Raw genomic sequence first — 26,394 nt, forward strand, 5'->3', positions numbered from 1 at the left:
TTTCAAAGGTACTTTTGTCCTCATATTATAGAGAATAACTGGAAATATTAAACGAGACTTACCGGTAAGTTGACAGCAGTAGGAATGAAAATTAGCAATCCAGATTATTATACTATTCATGCCCCGCCCCCCCCCCCCCCCCCCTTAAACGGGACAGGAAAAGAGGAGACATGGGCGGTGTTGATAATACGTTCACGACACATGGGGATTGTGACACTGTCATTGAACGCAATGATTGAAACGAGACAGCTGTTATACCATTTTATTTGTGCCTGCCACATGAAAGGGGTGAAAGACATTGTCATAATAGGATGACAAACATCTCACAGTTAATTGAATAAACTCAAGGGCTTCATATGAAGGCTGTAAAAGACGTTTTACTGTAATTTTCTGACAGATGATATAGCGATCACTGTGTCATAGGAATTGAAAGCATAATCTTAGTATTGTGGCAAGCAAATCAGTGTTCACTGTTTGACTCAAGGACACCTCACTGATGAGTTGAAATTCATATGATAACAAGCAATTCAGAGTTCACTGCGTCTGTGGTGACAGAATGATCTGAAACATGGGAGAATAGCAGGTGATCATTTGTCTTTTTCTAAATATACGGTGGTCTGGAAGAAGTGTGGAATACGAATGACATTCAACCCAATAATACAAGCATAAATATTTTGTATTATCACATGTAGTTCCTATAATTATGATATTGCACAGGCCCGTGTAGTGTGGGCCTGAACAAGTCTTTCATGATCCTTTCATGTCAAATAATGTGTGCCGTGGTGTGTTCCAGCCGAACGGGTTTCCTAAACACGATATGAGGAACTGGTATTTTTCAGATTCATGGCTTGTGAAGTATTCAATCCAGCTAGCTCACCATCAGTGGAATGTCATCATGAAAATTTGATGTGTAATAAATAGCACCCTCTCTGTCATGTCAGGTCAGAGATTATCCTCTGATGCTGGTAACTATGTAACCCTGTACAACCTGCTGCATGTGGGGAATAACCTCGACAACAAAATCCGAATTTTGCAGAGGGATACGGATGGGCTCCGCCAGATTTGATTGCCAAAGACACGCTGCATCATGAATGATACAGTGTTATGAACAAGAAGATCGGTCAAGAAATGAAGAATGCAAAGGAATATTGGACTGAATAACAGTGTGAAGACATTGAGGAAACCCGTGACAGCACGACAAAGTATCTGGTGAACAGATTTTTTCTGTGCGGTGTCCCAGTGACTCTTTCACACAGTTCAGGGCGAAGACGAAAAAGACTCCCTTTTGTACTAGATGTGATTTGGGTGTGGTTGTAGAAGTATTGTTGTTGCACTTCGTCTTATTATTATCAATATTTCTATTAGTTGTGGTAGTAGCCGCAGCAGTAGTTGCAACAGTAGTATGTTGTTTCCCCCATGCATTTCCTGATAGGCTGTGTGAATAGGCTGTTTTGTTTCGTGTGTGTGTGTGTGTGTGTGTGTGTGTGTGTGTGTGTGTGTGTGAAAACCATACTGTGGATCAGCGTGTGCGAATCAGTACGCCATGCCTTCATACACTGCAGTTTGCTTGCTCTGTCAAGAACCAGTGGAACTCCTGAAGTCTGATGGCTCCTCAGGATCGCAAGTCGGCACTGTTGATATCAGATATACAGTTCCATAAAACTGCTTCTGCACTTAATTAAGCAAGTATACTTTTTCCGATCACAGGAAGAAGAAAAAAATGTGTGAATGACAAAGCAGTCATGCCTCTGAAGAGTGCAGAATAGCAGCCAAATCTTCTTTATCGGGTGTACTGGGTGCGAGATGTACATCTCATGTGGAGACACAGGGAGGAAAAGAGACAATGCTGCTTCTTGGCCTGTCTGATTTGTGCCCCTCAGAAGTGATCTGATAGAATTGTCAGTCCATGATGCACAAACGTACCTCCTTTGTTGGGGTTGACATGTGCTAAGTCTTGCAACCGTCCTAGTCTACAAACTGTAAATCTGAGGTGGCGCCCTCTCAAAGGGTAGGATTACCCTATTCGACGACCTCTGGCCATGAACTGCCAATACAAGTTCTTGTTGACTCGGTATTATTACTTCCTTGACCTTTTTGACCAATTTCCAACCCCACCCCACCCCATACACATATATAGTGCGTGCGTGAGAGAGAGAGATCCGAGGCCATGCCATTGCCATTCATAAATCATCTTGCCAGCATTCTTCACAGACCATATCTGTGTCTGTGCTTAAGAAAGAAACAGATTGCTTTATTTTCTCTTGCTGTAACACATCGTTCCTTATCCTTTTCATTTATTTGTCTTCTTTTTTCTTCTTCTTTTTTTTTTGGGGGGGGGGGGGGTGGGGGGGGTATTGGTGATATATTCTTATCATCTTGAAAGTTATGGGTGTTGGTTGTACTTTTCTGGTCATGTTATGACAGCCAGTGGGCAGATACCCTTCGTGATCGATGGACTATAGGTCAAATAAAGTTAGCATTGGTGACCGAGTGGATTGTTAACCCTGTGTATATATATATTCAAGTGACCATATGACTTCTATTGCTATCAGTCATACCGTTCTGTGTTGCGCGCTTGGTGTATGTATGCGAATGATATTGAATAAAAACAGCATCAGTTGCATTTAAAAAAATCTAATAACAGTCTTTTAGATTATAAAAGGGCAAATTTTAAACAGTACGTGCGTATCTCTTTGTTCGTCTGTTAAATAACTGCTTTCGTTATCCTGTTATATAAATCAAAATATCAACAAAAACAAAAAAAAATGCATAAATATGTGTGTGTGTACGTGAGAGAGAGAGAGACAGAGAGAGAGACAGAGAGAATTTGTGTTCAGTAAACAATAATTCTCGTATCGTGTGTGTGAATCTATACGTATGCGTGGGCGCAGCCCTCCCCCTCCTCTAACAGTCCTTCTCCATCCCTCTTCCCTCCATTCAAAGACCTGAACGAAGACACTGAAAGCCCTACAGCGTACAAAGTACAGGAGAAGAGGCAGGCAGCAGGAGCGATGACCACCACGATCTTCCTGTGGTCTGGTGGGAAAGGATCCCTGTGGTCTGCCTGACAGTGTTGACGCTAAGCAGCTTGTGTCCGATGAGTGCCACTTATTTGGGTGGCTTGCCTGGAGATTGGTGACCGGCGACTGATGGCGCTAGTCAGGTTATCGATCTCAAGACATCCACCCACGCTTTCTCGATGTCTCTGTCTCACTCCCTGTCTCTGCCACACCCTCACTCTATGAACACTGAAATGTGTTCAGTGTTCTCTCTCTCTCTCTGTGTCTCTGTCTCTCTGTCTGTCTGTCTCTCTCTCGTATGATTATCGTTTCCAGCCAATGCAGCCTCTCTAAAGAACACTTTTCTGTCACGTCACTTGTCTGAATCGAGAGACCAAGGAGGTTTTGGGAAGGTGGAGCCAGACTGTGGCTGCTGTCTATGTCTCTCCTTTTATTTATTTCTATCTAATATCTCCTTTCTTTGCATCCCCTCTCTATCACTGCTGGTCCATGTCGAGTGACAAACTAAGTAGGCTACATCCAGAGTCGGGGTTGTCTTCTGTGCATTTCTCTTTCTTTGGGGGCTGCTTAGATCAAGTGTGCATTTGGAACGGCCAGGTCGCACTCGAAAGGAATTATCTACCGTTCTACCCGCGTCGTACTTTGCAGTCCAGCAGGCCAGTTTAAATGTGTTGTTGCAGCCCAGTTAAGTTTAAATGGGTTGTTTTCGAACTTGGCGGTGTCGTTGTACAGTTGGATGGGTCCTCTCCCCAAGCTTTCTTCGGTCGGTTATTCTTTGTCGGTCATACCATCTGTCGACGTTGTAGTCATGTAACAAAAAGAATCTATAATCTAAAAACGACGGACAACAACAAAAAACAAACAAAACAACAAAAAACAAAAACAAACAAACAAAAAACAACAACAAACAAAACAACAACAACCACAACAAAAAACAGCAACAACAACAAAAGCAAAAAGGGGGAAGAAAAAAGTTGTTAAAAATATTTATGTAATAATTTGTGTGGTTGGTTTAGCGAGAATCACGCGAGCATCAGGGAAGGAATTACCCAACCCCTTCTCTGTCTGCCTGTCTGTATGTTTGAATCCGAAATAAGTTTTCAGTTTTTGCAGTTTGTTGAAAGCAGGGAGGAGAGTGTGTTTCTTCTTCTTATCGTTCGTCAGATGTATACTCCAGTATCCGCGATGAAGGCATGCAATCCCACGATTTCTCTCATTAAATTTTTGAGATTTTCTTTGTCATCGGAGTTGGGTTCTTGTCTTTAGCTAATGCAAATCAAAGAGAGAAATCAGAGAGATGAAAAGAAAAAGGAAAGAGGGGGGCGACGACAATGACGATAATGAAAAATAACAAAATAAAATCTAGTACAAAAGTGGAGTTCTTGAAGACATCAACAGTAATGACACTGAAACACGTCTCTTTACTGTATTTCTCATAAGATGGATCACTGCAATGCACTGACCTCAAATTCAACATCGGAATCAATAGCAAACAACGAAATTAGGCAAAGTACTTAAATCAAACAGGAAAAAAAAAAAAAAAAAAAATATATATATATATATATATATATAAAATATAGTATAATATAACAAGACTTGAATCAAATGTTTCCCGAGGAATGTAACAAGTAATAACATCAAAATGATTCAACTCTCTACATAAATGTGATAGAAAAAATGATGTTTCACATTTCTCTGTCCTCAGGTTGGGAGCGTGAAAACTGGACCAGATAGTTTTGATGTTTGTTGTGATGCAAACGTTTCTGTCACATTTATTTAGAATGTTCTTCATTTCATGCTTGCTCATTTGTTCATCTGTTTGTGTCAGCATGCTTTTGCATGTAAGACTGCACTGAAAATAAGATTCTCAGTTGCATAGAAGACACTCTGAACATGAAAATATTATTTTAAAAAACAAAGGGAAAGAAAAGAACAAATCAACCAGCCAAGTAAACACATAAAAGGAAACACACACACACACACACACACACACACACACACACACTCATTCACTGACCCACTCACCAACTCACTCACTCGTACACATACATATGTTTTTTTAACAAGTACTATGTCATCACCTTCAATGTCTGTTGTTGATGTCTTCGCTCACGCCACTGTCGTTTTCATGATCGTCATTGTCTTCGCTTCCATTTCTCATTTCCGTTTCTCTCTCTCATTTTTCTCTTAGATTTGCATTGGGAAAAGACAAGAACCCAACTCCGACGACAAAGGAAATCTTTTTGATTAAAATACTAGGGACTTCCCACGATTTCTCACACATTGTGAGAAGTGAGAGAAATCGTTGGATTGCGAGAAATCGTAGGCTTACAAGGCAGCTGTACGCGGAAGAAAGTGTGTTTGAAAATGGGGAAGTTCATCAAAATGGGAAAGATTAAGCTACAAGATGATGTGATCGTTGTTTACCTCTTTTTTTTTATCACCATTTTCTTTTCTTTCGTTTTTTTAATTGCTGTTTACGTTTTCATTTTGTTGTAGGATTCCAATGGTGTTACTTCAAATCATCCACACCCCTAAGGATCAGAGGATTAAATATTATTAATTCTTTTGTGCTGCACGTGTTGTCAGAGCTGGGGACACCACCGACGCTGCAAGTAGGGGCGGTAAACCACTTCTCGGTGGAGCTGGTGTGGGAGGACGCCCTGAAGGAGGCCAATGAGAAATGCAAGGGCAAGGGGCCGGTCAAGGTCATCCTGGAGCAGAAGGACATGGGCATCGGGAAGAAAAACTCCTGGAACGTGGTGTACAAGTCAGTAGCTGGCTGTGTGTGTGTGTGTGTGCGTGCGTGCTTGTGTGCGTGCGCGCGCGCGCGCGCGAGCGGGCGTGTGTGTGTGTGTGAATGAGAGAGAGAGGGAGAACGTTGATGCTGTGCAGTTCCGTTTTTCAATGAGGTACCCATTCAGGCAGCGACGTGCTGATAAGGCAGTGACAAAGTATATTAATCACTGCTACGTTCCTGAACGCGCTGACATCATTTCGGGACCGGACGAGAGGGAGAAAAACGGAGGGGAATTGGAGGGATGATAATATGCTGTTTCCAAAAACTTTATTTAAGAGGAACATGTATAAATCTTAATACGTTTCAAACATGCAGCTGTAGTGTGTGTTAGCCTTTCATGTAGGCGACTGCAGCCACAGTTTAAACCGATTACGGTTTCAAGATGTAAAACAGTCCCAAAACACACAGATCCACAGATTGATGACTGTCGCTATGTGGCTGCAAGGCATGGTTTGATTTTCATTTGATGAAGTGCTTGGCCACGTTTCGACATCAGAATGAATTATTTACTCTGCTGCAGAGCAGACAAACAATCGCAATCCTGTTAATTTGCTCGGATCAAGAGTGGCAGTGTTGTGATTGTAAACATGTCTGTTGCCGTTCACTCCACCACTGTTGTGCAATGAGAAGGCAATCGATGGACGTGATACAGCGCACGTGTATGACATGCAGGCTGCACCTTTTTTCTTTTTTTTCTGTTTTTACTTTACCTGTCAACACATGTTTTGTGGTCAGCTCGACACAGTGTTCGCAACGTTGGCAATGAAAAACAATGACGATGAGCGCGACGTAGTTTGAACACTGGACTTTCAGTCTGATGATAATGGGGTCGATTTCCGGTTGCCATGCCTCGAAGGTTAATGATGGATATCAGTTATTGTTGCTGTTTTTTTTTGTTTTGTTTTTTCGATTACCCAGTTCAAGAATGTGCATACCTATTAATGCCCTCAGTCCCCTTAGTTGCAGAAGTTGATATACGCAGAAGTTGAAATGCCAGCATTCAGTAATTATATAGAAAAGCAAACATACCCATCATGCATACCACCGAAGACGGAGAATGACCGTCCAAATGGCGAAGGAAAAAAAACTTTCATGCATACACCGGGAAAGAGCTTGGTGAGGTTACATGCGCAGATCCGTTGAGTGAGCGTGGGCTGAAAGCCCAGCGGCGAACGCAAAAGAAGGAAAACAACAACAACAACGGCAACTAACACCCGAGTTGAACACCGTGTTCGGTATCAGTTTACGACTTTCCAAATTGTTTGCTTTTGTGCAGTATACTGTTTCGCAGGGGTTCGTGATCATGAAACCGCGCACATACACACACACACACACACACACACACCTCGCTTCAATTCTAATGTTGGTATGTCCGGTCTCTTCGAGTAAATCAGAGAAAGGCTGCACAAAGTACCTGATCATTTCCATAAACAACAACAATAACAAACAAACCAACAAAAAAAACCTCCAAAAAATAAACGGTCTCTGTTGTTTGGCCACAGGCGTGGTATGTGGCGTTTCAGCACTGCAGATCTAGTCATTGTCCTTTCCATATTGTCTCTCCCCGATATACGCGTTTGGCAAGCGCTTGGTGGCTCGATCCCCTGGCAAAACTTTGGTTCAGCTGTCACAGTCCGATTGTCTGGATTTATTATGCTCGTCTGTGGCGTTGTTAATTAGTTAAATGTTTTTGCACAGGTGACTGACGTGGACAGTATTGTTGTAGTGGGTGCTTAGCCTCCTCGCTCCGCCTGATCCGATACAGGTCCTTTAATTGACCATCGCCACGCTTGGGTGATTATGGAAAGCGTCCGTGTGTAGGCCGACTGAAATCCCCTGCTCCTGTTCCATGTTCTTTATCACGTATCCGATCTCCCCGTTTAGTCCTGAGACGAGAGAATTTTCGTGCCAGTTCGGTGTTTTGAATTGAAGTGAACCCACGGCAACATATAACGTCCGTATAACAATGGCATCGATGACTGCTGTGTAAAAGAACATCTTAACGACTCTCTCTCTCTCCTCTCTCTCTCCCTCCCTCTGTGTGTGTGTGTGTGTGTGTGTGCGCGCGCGTGTGTGTGCGTATGTGTGTGTGTGTGCAGTGCGTGCGTGTGTGTGCGAGTGTGTGTGTGTGTGTGTGTGTGTGTGTTCTAATCTATGTTTCAAAGAGGTTGACGATCATGAATTTTCATATAACGTTTTTGTGCTTTGTTTTGGTAAAGTCCTTTTTGACAGTCCATTCCAGGTTTATTGGAACATGTACGTGTGCGTGTGTGCGTGCTTGCGTGTGTGTGTGTGTTTGCGTTTATGAATGAGAGAGAGAGAGAGAGAGGGAGGGAGAACGTTGATGCTGAGCAGTTCCGTTTTTCACTGCTGAGATACCGTTTCAGGCTGCAACTTGCTGATAGGGCAGTTACAAAGCACATTAATCACTGCTAGATTTCTGAACGCACTGACACCCCGTATACTATAGCTTTCACCTTGCCGCAAGCACACACTTCCGCCCCCCAGCACGCGCACTTTGGAAGTTTCAAGTTTTGATTAAGTCCCTTGGCACCATATTTTAGGGCATTGAGGGTGGCGATCAGTAACACTTAAATACAACATAAATACAGACATCTCACGGACTCGATCAAGATTATGATGACAGATCTGCGGAAATCAGCTGCAGACAGCAACAACAACAGCAGCAGCAGCAGCAACAACAACAACAACAAAAACAACAACAACAACATAAATAAATAAATAAATAAATTAAAAAAAAAAAACTCGAAAAGAATATACCGTCCTGGGTTTTGCTAACTTTTTTTTGCCAGCAGACACACACACACACACACGCACACACACACACACACACACACACACACACACACACACACTCACACACACGCACGCACGCACGCACGCACGCACGCACGCACGCACGCACGCACACACACACACACACACACACACACACACAGGAGGAGGGGGGTGGGTCCAATCGACCACTCGGATCCGGTACCGTGGGTACCGAGTAAAACACGTCAATAATCTGCCACGGCCATTCACCGACTGCGTGGGGTTCGACACTACAGTGATCATGGACGTTGATACCAGCCCCAAAACTTAGCAAACACACCCCTTATTCCGTTTCCACCCGGAATATACAAATTCGCTTCGAGAAGATCGATACCGGGAACAAAAGGCTGGGTAACGCAATGGTGGTTTAAGGTATAGCCTGGGCGTGCCAGCGCTTGCTTTCGTTTGCGTTGGTTGGTTTTCAACAGGGACTGAAGCAAATAGGTGATGTGATGTAACTTTCATTCGGTTTCGAGTCCCCTTCGTTTGTGGATTAGAGAGAATGTGAGAGAGAGAGAGAGAGAGAGAGTGTGTGTGTGTGTGTGTGTGTGTTTTACGTTTCGATTTTCTTTTGTTGTGGAAAACTTAATTGATGCACCAGTCAGATGCTGAATAAGAGTATTCATGTTACTGTGACACTACAGAGACTGAAATCCATTTACTTCTTTCGGTGTCCTGCCAGTTGATGACAGAAGAAATGAGCTCATTCGATTCTTCCGTCACTTGTTTGACTTTCATATCTTCCTATGACAAAAAAGAGCAACTTCTTTTACAGAACTGTGTGCTTTTCGCGAACGAACTTCTAAAAAGACGACACGATTTCGTGCACAATCGATTTAGTGAAATAGTACTCGCGTACATGATAAAACAAAAACATAGAAGAATGTGATTAACTTTTTTAAAGATATATAGTCGCCATTTGAACTGGCCTGTGACCTTTCAGATAAGCCATACATCTCTCTCTCTCTCTCTCTCTCTCTCTCTCTCAATACTTAGACGTCCATGTTCAAACTGTGTTTGAACTTGTTCATGAACAGACTAATCATGTGTGTTGAACCATTATTCACATGCTTGCACTAAAAAAACAAACAAACAAAAAAACAACCAAAAAAAACCCCAAAAAAACAAACACGTTCTTTGAGGGTATTATACCACTTGCCAAGTAGGGTCAGGTTGGTAGTAGGAACTATCTCCCCATGGCACTGGACAAAGAAGCACCATTGACGGCTTCCCGCCACGCGAGGACAACCGCATTCCATTGATTTCCCTAAGCTGCCAGTGAAAGATAAGATTTGAAACCAGAACTGAGAAGATCAATTTTCAGTGTCAATTTCAAGGATCAGTTTCAAGGATGTGTCAAAGCGTCTGAGCTGATTCATTCACACTACACCATATCTTTTGTTATAGAAAAGGAACGGGGATAAAACCGCACTGATAAGGTCTTGAAAGAGCTGAGAAGAAATAAGATAAGGAGGAGTTTTTCTGAAGGCCCGCAGACCAAGCAGCAGATTAACTCTGATCTTACAATGAGTCTTCGATTTGCTGAACATTTGTCTTGCTGTGTCACGAGGAACTTAATTTGATATGAATCTGTTGGTTTTAGTTTGACTTACTTGACTTAATCCTCTTCGTTCCGGTCGGAACACAGGGCTCGCGCTGCAGATCTCCATCTCGCTCTGTCTTGGGCTGTTCTCTTGGCTTCACCCCAGGTCATGTTGGTGGACTTGAGTTCTGCCTGTAGAGTTCTTCTCCAGGTGGTGACTCGTCGTCCCCTCTTCCGCTTCCCCTGTGGGTTCCAGTCCAAGGCGTGGCATGGAATGTGGGCATGTCCTCTACGCAGGGTGTGTCCAACCCAACCCAACTTCCTCATCTGGATACTCTTGCTTCGTCCGGCGCATGAGTTTTAGTTTAAACTGAAATACGTAAGAGCGCTTAGTGGTTCATGCGTATGTGTGTGTTAAGCAGTGGAGGAGTGTGAGGAGAGTAGGAGGGCTGGTGTGTATGTACAGTTATTGACTTCCTCACTAGGCATGGATGCTTGTTTTTCTTGTCTGTTTTCCTGTGTTTTCGATGTGTGTTTTGAATTATCGGGATAGTTATTCGCCCACGCACTATTCTTCGTCTAAATCAGAGTAGTGGAAAGACACTAATTAAAATTTGAAGTGAATAATACAAAAAGCAGATAAGACTGGAAAACACATTGCAAAATATCGCCAGTTCTTCATCAACACCTTGTGCTTTTGGACCTCAGGGATGCAAGGTCGAGGTCACTCAAAGCGCACAGCTCGGCCATACCGTAACATGAGCAATGTCAGGCATACGAGCGCCAATACAAGGAAAGTGTTGTGCATATTTACCATAACTTGGATCAACAGAGAAATCCATTTCCACTGGTTGACCCAAGAATTATGTTTGACAGAACGCAAAAGTGGAACACAAACAGGCGCTTTAATATACTTTTTTTCTGGTAAACAGTGAGAGCATACGAGCTCGACAAAAACACAGACACAAACTTTGCGCGATAATATCATGTATCTCACAGCTTCTGTCAGCAATAGGTTTGTTTGTGGCATTTCCATCCGAACAGTATATATATATATATATATATATATATATATATATATATATATATATATATATATATATTATATTATATGTGTGTGTGTGTGTGTGTGTGTGAGAGAGAGAGAGAGAGTATGTGTGTAACATATTTGCGACCAATAACAAACATTATTACTTGCCTTTTATTTGTCAAACGATGATTAATGTAGCACGCAAAAGTATGCAAGACATGTTTGTTTTGTTTTTGTTTTGTTTGTTGTTGTTTTTCAGACTGACGATTTACTGTACTCATGAACTGTCGCAGCAGTTGCACTTTATCACCTCTCTTCCCCATCATCCACACACTTTTTTCAGTCCTAAGTAAGAATGAGGAGAGAAACCTTAGGCGCAGTGGCACAAAAAATCCTATGGGCAGGTTTTAGACTATTTAGCAGAGATCATACGAATGATCTCGAGTTAAGACTGACACGTTTACAATTCACGAGATCTTTTTTTTTCCAAAGAAAATGGATCCCCAGTTAATTAAAAACGAACGGAAAATGTTAGGTTACTACACAAAGACTCCAGCATTGTATTGAGGCATGCCTACACCTGTAACTTTCCTGCAATCGCTCACACACACACACACACACACACACACACACACACACACACACACACACACTTCCTTCTCCCCCACCACTTAAGTTTTCACTTCGATGCATACGAACACACTTTCTCTCCACTCTCCATTGGCCTGTTGTTACCCTGAGTCCGTATCCTCTATCTACATATCTATCTACATGATATGAACGTCAGTTGGCTGTATTGAAATAAGCAGCATACTTGATTCCAGCTACCATTAATTTGTAGTGCACGTGCCATGGCTTTTGGAGCGATTTCAGACTTCAACGTATATGTATCACGGGGTCTTTGACACACATGTTTGAATCGGTAGCAACGAACTCAACTGTGTCAAATCATGCGTGTATGGGAATGGGTGATAAAAATTTGTTGCTGTCGAATTCATGACTATTGAATCGCCGGGAATCTCAGCGTTCTTCTCTACGGAGAGAGAGAAGAAAAAAAAGAAGATTGTAGCCGACGTTGTAAACATTTCAGAAATGTGCTCTGTATGCTTAAAAATGATAATAAGCATACTTTGCATCTAAATAGCGATTTACACAGCAACTCTAAGCAGCGCATTTGACAGTAATTATGGCATTCAAAGCTGAAAAGTAGACCCTGTATTTCAGACTTCAGACATAATTTTAGACTTTAGACCTTGTAAAAATGTTGCGATCAAAATGTATTTGAAACATTAGCCTGCTCATTGAATTTTTATTTTATTATTATTATTATATATATATATATATATATATATATATATATATACATCTCTATCTCTCTCTCTCTCTCTCTCTCTCTCTCTCTCTCTCTCTCTCTATATATATATATATATATATATACAAGATCGCGAATTTAAGACGAAATAATTTTCAAGTGCGAAACTTGAAAGTCGGCGTGTAGTCATAGAATATGTTCAAAACAGCTTACGGACTTGTAAACTTACGTTTTCTTTCATTCTTTATGAACGTGAGCCTTCTTGGCCTATATCTAACCCCTTGTTGTTTTAACCCGGAACTTAGAATGAAATAAAAAGGAGACCAGTATGCACACACACAGACACACACACACACACACACACACACACACACACACACACACACACACACACACACACACACACAGAGTTTCGTCCTGTCACTTTTTAAGAGGAAGGTGGGGCACACCAACAAAGGATTGAACTCTGTCACTTAAAAGTATAGAGGACTCCTTTAACAAAAACAGGATTGCCAGTCTCACCTCAGGTTCCTGCCACACCGGCGATTAAAAGGCGGAAAGAAAAATGGGATCGATATTCATTTTAAAGCCTTTTTTTGGTGGGTGGGTGGGGTGGGGTGAGGTGGGGGAATCGATGGGAAGTTAGCACCTGGTAATAGCTAACTTCGCCAGGTCCTGTTACTGACGTCACACTTGGAAAGTTAGCACCTCTTAATGGCCGAGCTTTCCGTCCCGCCAGTGACGTCACAAGTATCGAATTCTTCGATCGTGGTGATAGCTTGAGCGAGCGGTGTAAGTAAAAACTTCATGCGAGCACAGGGAAGTAAACACCAAAGGGACACACGCCGGTTAAAAAGAATGAACGAAAGAAGACGAGTCCAATCAAAAACATTAAACAGTACGCAAGTCCTTCAAGAAATAAAGAAAGAAGCGTTGATGTTCCGCGATTGAATGTAACACTTTCTGAGAGACAAGCATCGTCATATCGATTTGAATGTCGTTTCTTCAGTCTCAGTTGAGCAAGGTTTAAACGAAGTGGATCTAAAAACGCCACAGAGATACGCCTACCCCTTCCTATTTCTTTCTACGAGTCCGACAAAACATCTTCATAACCCAACTGCACCCCCCACATTCCTCCCCCCCCCCCCTCTCTCTCAAAAAAAAAAAAAGCACCACTTACAGTATACATATTTATGTGCTTCGTGTTAAAAAGTACAGCAGATTCCTACAGATGATTTTTTTTTTTTCCTTCTGTGATTGTTACGGGACTATTTGTAAATGTCAAGAGTTATCTCTTGCGGATCTTTTTTTGTTCTGTATGAAAGTGTAATGCACTTCAGATAATGTAATGATATCAGTGCTTATTACGTTGATAAATGACTTATGATTTCGAAGTTGCAGCCGGCGTACAATTTGAAAGAACACACACACACACACACACACACACACTACAATACACACACACACACACACACACACACACACACACACACACACACATACTACAATACACACACACACACACACACACACACACACACACACACTACAATACACACACACACACACACACACACACACACACACACACACTACAATACACACACACACACACACACACACACACACACACACACACACACACACACTACAATACACACACACACACACACACACACACACACACACACACACACACACACGTGTAGATGAGGCGGAAGGCCCCTAAAGATGGCACCGGAACAGTGAAAGTGGCAAATGAGCGAGAAAACAAGTCAATCAGTTAACCGATACAGTGTAAACGACCACCGCGGACGGAACACGGATATGGCCAATAAAGTCGACACGGTACGGGTATACATACACGGCTTGTTTCTTTAGACCAAGTGATCAAGGCCACCACTTATGCACATAGTGTAAGATGACGAAGCTGTTTTGCAATGCTTGGCTTGGGAACGACCCAGCAAGCCCATACTATAACCAGTCCCCAGTCAGCTGTCGAGGTAGCGTGAGGTAAACGCTTGCAAAGAGAATATAAGGGGGGGGGGGGGGGAGGGGGGTGTGAAAAGGAAAAGCCGATGTTACTGTAAAAGAACGAACGAACGAAACGAACCAACAGCGTCATTTGACACGCTTTGCCCCCTCCTCTCCACCCCTGATAAGTCACGGTGGTTGTCACTTCAGACAGCAGTGTTGGAGGACTTCATGTGGGTCGTTTTGCTGGGGGTGAGGAGTTGTGTGTGTGTGTGTGTGTGTGTGTGTGTGTGTGTGTATGGGGGAGGGGGAGGAGGGGGGGACGAGGGGGAGGGGTGCAGTATAGTGAGAGGAAAATTTTTGAGGGGTGGGGTGGGGTGAGATGCGGGCGAGAGAGGGTACCTGGACAAGGGGACAGTGCTATAGTAATTGGAAGATCGCATGCGTTCGTGTGTGTGTGTGTGTGTGTGTGTGTGTGTGTGACTCAAATAAGTAACGGTGAATGAAAGAAGAAATGCTTTGGGTGATGGGGCCGGGGGGGAAGAGGGTAACGTCGCAGCGAATCATACCATGCCCCAATTATTCAATTTTCACTGCATTACGTGTGCTTGCGTTATAAAGTTATTAAAGGAAAAAAAAAACCTTTCAAGACTAACATTGATAGCATTTACTGGTGGTTAGGGCTCCTCTCCCATCCCCTTCCTCCGACCCACCCCAAAACCATCACCACCCCCACCCTCTTTCTTCTTGGAATTTTCAACTTGCGTCTCGGAAGAAGAGAACGAGGGAACGTTAGAACTTCCGTGTCGAATCAATGACACGGGAGATCATGTGTATGTAGGTTAATTATAGGGGGTAGGGAATTAATCAAGCATGTTAAGCGAACCTGTTCTTTCCATGAACCGTCTTTCTGACACTCTCTCGATCCTCTCCCCCTCTCCCCATTACCCCGCCCCCCCAACCCCCACCCTTTTACCTTTCTTTCCTCAGCCTCCCAATCAATTATCGTTTGCTGTAGGGAGAGAAATACATGCAGTGAGTAAAGCACTGCAGCTGCTGCTACACCATCTACTGCACACACCGCGTGTGTTGACCCTTGAGTTCACTGTTTGTCCAAACACTGCTGAAAGCTTTCCTTGGTATGAGCTCAGTCCAGTGAAAAGAAGGAATGAGAGAACTTGACCGTCTTACCCATAGTGGGTTTTCCGTGTTCTACATTGGTTCGTTTTGGTACTTCCTCTTCATTAAGAGTCGGGAAAGGATGGAACAGGGGGACGCTGTGTGTGTGTGTGTGTGTGTGTGTGTGTGTGTGATCGTAGTTTATCTTTCATGATATTTCTTTAGACTTAACTCTCTCCATACGGACGGCGAAAGAGACGACGTTAACAGCGTTTCAGCCCAATTACCATCACCAAATATTGCAAGCAGAAGGCTCTTATACTGAAGAGGTGAAAGTTGACAAAGAATACCACAATTCTGACGACAGAAGCTAAAGTTTGGGTCATTCAGACACCCACTGGACATCCGAGGGTCTGTGTAGAGGAGAAGAGAGGACTGGCCGTACTGAGTGAGTTAAGGCCAGTGATTGAAAGCCCCTTGCGCTGCTCGGTCTCAGAACGACGACAGAGAGTTAAGGTGACTGAACTTTTCACTCCATGCTTTCTGCCAGCAGTGCAATACAAATATAGAGAAAAGAATGGAATAGAACACAGTGTGTCTTTATTACCACTGAAGTGTACCGGGGTCACAAGGAATATATCGGGGGATGGAGGGGGATAATACATAAGAATAGAATAGAATGTCTTTATTACCAAGTGTACCGGGGTCTATGATAAATAAAAGGTACATACACGAATCAGAAATCATATACCAACACAAATACAGAAGAATTTTAGACACTTATAAATGTATGTAGGTATGTACATATATATGCACCGTCTTGGTCGAGAGAGTGGGAATGCAACGTGAGCAAGACATTCTCCACTAGGATCAAATACTAGCCCACATTGTTGGAACAGCAGCTGTCTCCTCTGCTGTTTTGATGGTCATAGTCGGACACGACTATCATACATGTATGTATGTAGTATGTATGTATGTATGTATGTATGAATAATTAATAAATAGATAAGTAACTGAAACGAACAACGTAGGCACGAGGGATTGAGGAGGCGAGTATGGTGTGCGGGAGGCGTGTGAGGAGGGGGAGGGGGGAATGAGGATGGTGGGTGGCTCAGAAAAGCCCATAGAAACGGCAGCCCCACTTGACATGATTTTTTTTCTCTCTTTCCATTCCTGACACATCATGGCTGTTAGGTTGTTACCACTTGCAAGGGTGGACGGAACGTGTGTGTGTGTGTGTGAGTGTGTGTGTGTGTTTGTGTGTGTGTGTGTGTGTGTGTGTGTGTGTGTGTGAGAGAGAGAGAGAGAGAGAGAGAGATTGCACGACCAGTCAACCTGGACTTCGGATGATGGATGGGCTGATGGTAACTGGACACCTTGTTACAACTAATTCTTTATGCGTCTCTCCCCCCTCTGTCTGTCTGTCTGTCTGTCTCTCTCTCTTTGAGACATATACATGCACGAACGCGCATACACATGCACACTTCACATACTCCACCTCAGGTACACACACACACACACACACACACACACACACACACACACACACACACACACACACACACACACACAAAAGCATGTGCATGTAGTTACGCGACAGGACAATTTAGGAAATTGTTCAATTTCGCAACGCCACAGACAAAATCGATGAAACACATGTTATGTCCATATGCTTCTTTTCATTACGTTTCTCTATAATTGGTTTCTATTTATTATTTTATTTCGTGATAACGTGCTGTGTTTGATGATCCAAGCCAAGAATTTTTTATTTTATGTCAAAGGGATGGACAGAAGCAATTGATATCGATATGCAGTGCCGAGTACGTTTGATTGTGAGAAAAAGAGAGAATCTTAGGCGCAGGGGTACAGAAAATCCTATGGGCAAGTTTTTAGACTTTTTAACAGAGAAGATCATACGAGTGATTACGAATTAAGACTGCAACGTTTACAAATTACCAGATCTTTTTCCCCCCAAAAAAGGATCCATAACTAATTCAGAACGAACGGAAAATGTCACACAAAGGCTCCAGCATTGTACTGAAGCATGGTTTACACCTGTAACTTTTTTTTCTCCTGCAATCGCTTACACACACACACACACACACACACACACACACACACATCCTTCTCTCCCACCACACCACCTAAGTTGTCACCTCGATACACACAAACTACACTTTTTCTCTCCACGCTCCATTGGCCTTTTGTTATCCTGACTTGGTCAAGAGAGGACCATGAGAGGAACAGCTGTGAAGGCTGGCCAGTCACGGCTGATTTAGTCCCTGGAAAATGGGGAGGAGTCGTGGCTGGGCTGACACACGAACTGGCCACTTCCAACACTGTGAAGGGGGTCAGTCCCCGGACCTTCAGAAGCAGCATGCATGACGAGCATTTCAATCCCATCCCCTCCCCTCCCCCTCCACCCCCTCCTTACTTCTTGGAGTTGTCAGTGCCTAAAGGGGTCGATTGACTATCGAACTCTGTCGCAAGACTTGCTGCTCCGGTGGCCTTAACCTGATCGTCTACCAAAACAATTTGAAAGAGCGTGTTTTGATTGGCAGAGATGGAATGAACGCGTCACTTGAGTCAGCCTAGCTCTATGTTGACCTGTGCAGGCATATGCTTTCTTCTTCTTTTTCCCTTCTTGTTCTTAATCAGCTCTCTCTGTCTCTCTGTTTACTGCAGGCTATATAAATACAACAATACCACTGATACTCGGCAACGCATCGTGAAGAATACCCGTCATTACGGGTCTAATCCTCACGCTCAGACAGGTCTAATCAGGACTGAGATCCACGAAGAAAGTGCGTGTTATGTTGTTAAGATTAAAAAAAAAAAAAAAAAAAAAAAAAAAAAAAACAAACTTTTCCCAATGAGAACCGACTGTTGTGCCAGGCAATGTCGCACGACACTGTCAGTTGTAATTGAATATTTCTCACTCTGTGTCTGCCATTGGAGTTTTCAATGAGCTTGCTTTTACCATGCGCATTCTTTATCTTCTTTGTTTGTTCAAAGGACGCTTTGCAAGAATGCAGGAGCAGCAATATTGGCAGTGAACTTGAAGCACTCGTGCTAGCTATGTTTCGGTATCGGTACTTTAAGACCAGGCTGGAAAACATCACTATATACTTATTTTCTTTCTTTTTCTTCATCTTTGTATTACACTACCACGGGTCGCTGTCTAACTTGTGGTGTGTTGAAAACGTATCAGACACTTTTGTGGAGCATGCGTCACACTGATATAATTCTCAACCGCGCATTAATCAGGGAAAAGAAGAGCATATTATTAAGTAATCACGTTGAGCTTTTATTTTTAAGCTGCCTCATTGACGCGAGCAATCTATTTGTACCCGACAATCAAAACACGTCATTTCCTTCGGTGCCAGTGCATGCATGGTTGGCGTTAAGGGAAACCACCGTAGCGTGTGTGGTGTCCTTTAAGGATGGTAGAAGTGTGCCTTTTGGGGGGTAAATAGAAGCAAACGTCTCACGTGTCACGGCCTTAACCTGATATAACCATTGGCACAAACGGAAAGAGCGGGTTCTAGCTGGTACAAACATGTAAGCGTGTCACAGAAGTAAGATTTTCTTATTGTTGTTCACTTAGCATGCTTTCTCTGTTGAAGGGTGAAGCAGGCTCCACAGTTTTAAGGACTGGAATTTCGAGCTTAGCTCTAATCAGCGCTTAGTGCCGCTGACGGCATTCTCTTGACACGGAAAGATCGGGTTCAGAAATAAAGGACAAGCCTGGGCAGTGTTCAGCCACATTACTGACGCACCTCAGTGACAAAGATTGGACGTCTTTCTGGGACCGTTTGGAACAATCAGGTTGTCGACACAGACGAATTTACTGTCCGACAGAAATGGAAGTCTGAGGTTCGAGAACTGTAAGAGTTGTTTCAGGATAGGGAGTTCTGATAGCTCGTAATCATGGTCGTGAATTGATACACATTGTGCGCAAAGACACTGAAAGTCCAAAATCCAAAATATGAAAGTGTGCCGCGTAGAAAATGCGTTAGATATGTAAAAGAAATGATGACGATCTTTCCTCAATGGCGTGACATTGTTCAAACAGTGAGTTACGTACCAAACATTAAAAGCTTTTCTTTTCTCCCTCTGCTCTACCCTTTCAACCCCCCCCAACCCGCACCCCCGTCTCTCTTTGAGACTCTAACCCCTCCGGTCAGACCCCCCAACGCCTCACCCCACCCCACCCTACACACATCTCTCCTTGTCGACTATACGTATTTGATGTTGTACACAAGCTACCGTGAAACTTAGCCGTTGAGGAACGACATAACGTATCGATTAGTAAACATAGTCTTGGGTTTGCAGGCATTTCTAGTGCTTTTCGAGGCCTCATGCATAAAGTAGGAGCTCACAATTTCGCCACAATAATTGTAATTCAGCCATTGTTTCCGACCGTTTGCGCTAGCCAACCAGTTTTAGCAGCACGTGCAGAGCTGACGTAGGCTGTTTTTTTTTCATGTGGAGAGCAGTCGAGTGGTGTGTTTGCTTTCAGGTAGTGATGTCATGCGGAGGCCCCGGTTGAAGAAAGAGGTATTACTTATACTGAAAGTACTGAACAAACAGGTGTTGGTTACCGGGTATTGACTGTTGGTGACTGTGATCCGCGTTGCTGCCGTTGATTTAGTGCTCACTCTTTCTCTCTGTCTCTCCCTGTCGGTCTGTTTGTCAGTCTCTCTCTCTCTCTGAGCTGTGCTCTTTCTATGTTTCTCTCTGTCCCCTTCTGAATCCGTGGTTGTCTGTCTGTCTGTCTCCCCCCCCCCCCCTCTCTCTCTCTCTCTTGGAGGGAACGAAGGCGAAATTCATGCACTGGCAAATCGTCCACAATATGATGTTCTGAGAAAGAAATACATATCCAAACATATGCACAGTTTAACCCCATTTGCTTCAAAATGAGAATAGCATTGTGATAAGAGATGTAGCAGTGTATGTGTGTGTGTGTGTGTGTGTGTGTGTGTGTGTGTTTTATAGTTATAACAGAGATTGAAAATTAGACAAAATCTAAGTTGTTAATCTTTATGAAGAATTGTTTTTGTCATTCCATCATTTATTTTGTCATTCCATCATTTTTTTGTTATTGTTTTTTTCAAATTTATAATTAGGACACAATATCCTGTAAGAATCAAGGCTCATCAGTACCAGGGTTTGCACATTGTCATTTTTCATTGTTGTATTTCTGTCTCGTTTGTTTGTTTCTTTTGTGTGCGTGTTTGTTTCTTTCTTTGTTTTTGTTTGTTTCTTTTTTGCTTTGCTTTTTTCCAACGTCAGTTTTGCGTTGGATCTTATTCGGCTTTGTTCTTAATTTGTGTGCATACGACTTTCCCAGGTACAGTTTAAAGATAAAGTACTTTCTCAATAATTTGCTATAGGAAACTTGATTATTTCAATATTCAATAGAAGTCTGTTGCACGCAGTTTGTGCCTTTTTCTCTCTTAAAAATGATAGATAGATACAAAAGACGCGTTCCATTTCCATAGCATGTTGCATAAGAGGACGTTGTGTGTCCCAAACACAGCCATTGGTCTCATCGGGTCAGCATAAAAAGCAGTTTGACTGGCATGCGTTACGGACTTGAAACAACAACTCTTTGTTGGCTTCAATGCATTATTTCGTTTAGGAACAGGCTGCCCACGTGAGACCAGAAATGGCGACGGAGAGACGACTTGTGGTTTGCTGCGTTTCCCTCGGCTGTGTTTGGATTAATGTTTGAATCGTAGTGGTTCAACCGGTAGAGCACCTTGCCTTAGAGGCGACGATCGAGAGATCCATGAAGTCCCATTTCAGTTGACAGGTTCAGTTGAGTCATGCATGAACCGAGGCTTCTCCGAGCGCTCTTATCTCCATTTGGCCAGGAGTAAAGTGTTCATGTGCCACCACCTTGAAGGAGACGATTATGACTCATCGAACAACGCATCGAACTTAAATCGAACCAAAATCCAAGCCCAGAACAACTTGCATGACCTCAAAGGCGTCAGCCAATGTGTCGTTAAACTCAGCTCCACACAACAGGAAACGATACAGCACAGCAAGGTTTCACGTGCGTCGGCGATCGTGCACTAAAAAGACATTCAACGGAGTAGTAGTGCGCGGACTGGGGGCCAAATTTACACATCATTTCACCCAACCGTGACCATTGGAAGTTACATGGCAGGGCTCTCCTGAGGAGGGGGTCGTAAGGGGTGGGAGGGTCAGGTTGGGGGGTGGGGGGGGGAGGTTGGAATGTTCAGTTTTCATGCCTTCACCGAGGTCGATGCTGTCTTAACGTCTAATTAATGGGAAAATCAATATGAAAACAGGCGCTGGGGACACGTGTGTGTGTGTGTGTTTCTTTCGTGTTTTACCTGCATGGCGTAGAATTTAATGCACTCAGTCTATTCTGTTAGCGTCCAAGATCTCCCCAAAGAGCTTGGCCAAAAAGCTTTGGATATAATCACGCAGGAAGGTATTGCTCGATCTCCAGCTATCTGTGTTTGTGTTTGTCAGTTTCTCTCTCTCCCCCCCCCCCTTCCTCTCTCTCTCTCTCTCTCTCTCTCTCTCTCTCTCTCTCTCTCTCTCTCTCTCTTCCTCTCTCTCCCTGTGAATGTATGTGTGGTTTGTCGCTGGCTTCCGCCCCCCCCCCCCACCCCCGCCTTCCACCTCTCCTCTTCCCCGTCTCTTCTTTCTGTCTCTGTGCACGTGCATGTGGTTGTGTGTGTGAGTGAGTGAGTTAGTGTGTGTGTGTGTGTTTGTGTGTGTGTGTGTGTGTGTGTGTGTGTGTGTGTGTGTTAGTAAGTTAAGCCTCAGGATTTCTTAGTGGCATATCAGGACGTTATTGTTGCGCGCCAGAGTGTTTGCACGCACACGAGAGACAAAGACGTTGAGAAGATGGTTGAGTAGTTGGCTGCACGATCGAAGGTTGAAAGGTTAAAGGTCCTTTTACTGACGGCCGTCATAGGCCGGGGCAGTGTAATTCATATTTACTGTGTCAAGGGCTGGACATAGGAAGGTCAGTCGATCGGCAGTGTCTAACCCTTTCCTTCCGCCGCTTTTTACCTTCCCTGACCTGAAGTCAGGTACTCATTCACACCTGGGTGGAGCGAGGAAAATGGGATAAAGTACCTTTGCCAAGAACACAGCACTGACCTTGACGAAACGGCGCCTCGAATTCTAACTGGATCAGTCAGAAATCCAGAACGCATGACCGGCGCCGCGCTTCTGGTCTGGTCTGGCTGCTCGACACAGCGCGTTGTTTGTTTTCTTTACTTTTCTCTCTCTCTCTCTTTCCTTTTCTTTCAAGGGCTGGATTGGAAAGAAAACGTTTTTCTTACTCCGTTACCCCGGCCTCAGAAAATATATAAGTAACATCCATTCTCTCTCTCTCTCTCTCTCTCCATCTCCCTCCCTCTATGTGTGTGTGTGTGTGTGTGTGTGTGTGTGTTTTGTTTTTTTGTGTTTTTTTTTTTTCATTTTTGTCACAACAGATCTCTCTGTGTGAAATTCGGGCTGCTCTCTCCAGGCAGAACGTGTCGCTACACTGAGAGCGCCAACCATTTTTTTTTTCCTGCATGCAGTTTTATTTGTTTTTCCTATCGAAGTGGATTTTTCTACAGAATTTTGCCAGGAACTGACAACCCTTTTGTTGCCGTGGGTTCTTTTACGTGCGCAAAGTGCATGCTGCACACGGGACCTCGGCTTATCGTCTCATCCGAATGACTAGTACCACTCAAGGTCTAGTGGAGGGGGAGAAAATATCGGCGGCTGAGCCGTGATTCGAACCAGCGCGCTCAGATTCTCTCGCTCCCTAGGCGGATGCATTACCTCTGGGCCACCACTCCACTGTGCGTGCTTGCCTCACATTTTGTATGCACGGCCTGAGCTGCATACTCTAACGAAAACATCCAACAGGTTTCACTCGATAGGGCTCATCACTACAGCTGCTCTTTTTCTTTTTCTTTTCTCCCCCCCCCCCCCCCCCCCTTTTTTTTTTCTTTTCTTTTAGTACAAAAACCGGCCTTTTGGGGGGACAGAGGGGGTGGGGGTGGCGGGTCTCGCACTGGCTCGCAAAGAAGGAAAACGGCGGCAGTGAACATAAGACCTTTGATTAATCTCTTATTTGGTATATATTGTAGGCCTACCATGTCAAACTCAAAAGTTTCAGTTTGACATGGTAAGTATATTCAACCTAACATGACAAACGTATTCCCCTTTTTAGGGTCACAATCATACGACACCAAGTCGAACTCAGATGCGTCAGTTTGACACGGTAAGTGTAGAATGCAAAGACCCCATATCCCGCGCTTTATCAGGTCTCATCCACGGACTCCTCATCGTCCTTGGGTCTCACTGATGAACGGCCACACGCCCGAGAGGTGTGGTTTGTCACCCAACAACCTGTCAGTTGACGTGGGGTTCTAATACCGGCCTACCACACAGCCACTGTCAAGCCCCATGCTGGGTCATAGAGAGGTGAAGTGGATTTAGCACATCTTGAAATATAGACCAGGGGCAAAGAAGAGGACAGAAATGAAAGCCCAGAGTTCTCATTCAGTACCTTACAACGTGACGACAATTGATAAAGGAGAAAAGGAAGCTGCCAAACCTAACCACTCATGCACGCACGTACACACACACACACACACACACACACACACACACACACACACACACACACACACACTTCTCACTCTACTTGCCTCACACATATTTTACGTACGGCCTGAGCGCTACACAGTCTAATGAAAACATCCAGCAGGTTTCACTTGGTAGGGCTAATCACCAAGAAGACCAAGAAGGGGACAGAAAAGAAAGCCCAGAGTTCTCACAGAACTCAGTCCCTTACAACGACAATTGATAAAGAAGAAAAGGAAGCTGGCAAAGCCTGGCCACACATGCACGCACACGCATGAATACACACACACACACACACACACACACACACACACACACACACACACGCATGCGTGCGCGCGCACAGAGAGAGGGAGAGAGAGAGAGAGAGTGATCACCGATCCCAAGTGTAGCAGTGGACAGAAACAACACCCTTAGCGGCATTGTACACACACACACACACACACACACATACACACACACACACACACACACACACACACACACACATTTTCATTATAAAGACGTTATATTCCTATGTTTTTTTTTTTGTTTTTTGTGGGTTTTTTTAAATAACAAAACTTTAATCAATCATTTTAAAACAAAACTTTAATCAATCATTTTCTATATGTAACACATACGCACACAAACACGCACCCGCGCACACATGCGCACACACGCATACACACATTCACACACTCGCAAACATGCACAGTAATTTCTTTTCCCTCCCTCTGTTCCCCCCACCCCACCCCCACCCCCATCCCTCGTCTAATATCACTTCTAGTGAAAAGACGTTGAACTAAAAAAAAAAAAAAAAAACCCCAAAAAACAGACGTCATGCCTGCTTGCAGACAAGGACTCAAGTTAATATAATTATAATCATCATACTAGTCGCGTGTAGGAGTTATTTTATCCTAGCAAGCAGGCGTGTGGATGATTTATAAAGTGATTTTGGTGAGGCAGTGGGCTACTCAGTTTATGGGGGGGTTGAGTTTCAAAGGGAAAGTCCATCTGATAGCAGTTCCGCTGGTGGAGAAAGCGCTTATCTTTCTGTCTACCTTTTGGTATGGGTTTTTTTTCTGTTATTTTGCTTTTTGTATATAATCTATTCGTGTTGGTATTCGTTCGTAGAACGCGCGATATACATATAGATACGTTTGCATGCATGCACTGACGCGCAGAAAAAAAAAAAGTGGGGTGAGTGGGTTTAGGGGGGTTGAGAGAGACAGTGACAGACAGAGAGGGAGAGAGAGAGAGAGAGACAGACAGACAGATAGAATCTGAGAGAGAGAGAGAGACAGAGAGAGAGAGACAGACAGAAACAGACAAAGACATTCAGACAGCAGGTTAGATGTACTACACACACACACACACACACACACACACACACACACACGCACACACACACACACACACACACACGCATGCGTGCGCGCGCACAGAGAGAGGGAGAGAGAGAGAGAGAGTGATCACCGATCCCAAGTGTAGCAGTGGACAGAAACAACACCCTTAGCGGCATTGTAGAGGACAGGAGAAAGGCACACCTAAAGAAAATAGATTTTTTTTTAAAACCGCCCTAATCCCACCCCTCAAGCTACAAGATCGCATTTAAATAAGCAGTCAGATAAATACATGAATAACAATGAGATAAACAAGTAAGGTACCTGAATCAGCGAAGTGAGAACAGATAATGAGACAGAGGAAAAACTTGTTGGGGAATCAGATTTACACATAAATTGCAACAGTATATATGCTCTTCAAACGCTGATTTCTGGGTTGGATCCACAATTAGCTTTGGAACTCATTATGATCAGTGCTTTTTTTTTCTACCATGGACATCATCATTGCCAGCACCATTATCGTTATTATCAACATTATCATTATCATCATCATTACCATGCATAGTGGTAGTAGTTGTTGCAGTTGCAGCAGCAGTGCAGAAAACCATGTACCTGATCTTGGCTGCAACAAAGTGTGTTCGTGTGTGTGTTTGTGTGTGTGTGTGTGTGTGTGTGCGCGTGCGTACATGTGTGTGTGTGTGTGTGTGAGAGAGAGATGTTATGTGTGCACTTCTGCATGTTATCTGTCTGCCTGTCTGTCTGTGTCTGTGCTTGTGTCTGCACGCATGCACGCTGTCTGCAG

General features: G+C 43.7%; 1 protein-coding gene across 1 annotated transcript in view; it reads left to right on the forward strand.

Annotated features, from left to right (window-relative positions):
• Positions 1-26,394, forward strand: part of LOC143293687 (fibronectin type 3 and ankyrin repeat domains 1 protein-like) — a 45,645-nt gene that overhangs the window by 2,567 nt on the left and 16,684 nt on the right. The window contains exon 2 of the mRNA XM_076604849.1: positions 5,610-5,790. Within this exon, the coding sequence (XP_076460964.1) occupies positions 5,610-5,790 (181 nt within the window). The remainder of the gene's footprint in view (positions 1-5,609; positions 5,791-26,394) is intronic.

The sequence above is a fragment of the Babylonia areolata genome, chromosome 19, assembly GCF_041734735.1.
Source record: "Babylonia areolata isolate BAREFJ2019XMU chromosome 19, ASM4173473v1, whole genome shotgun sequence".
Classification (NCBI taxonomy): domain Eukaryota; kingdom Metazoa; phylum Mollusca; class Gastropoda; order Neogastropoda; family Buccinidae; genus Babylonia; species Babylonia areolata.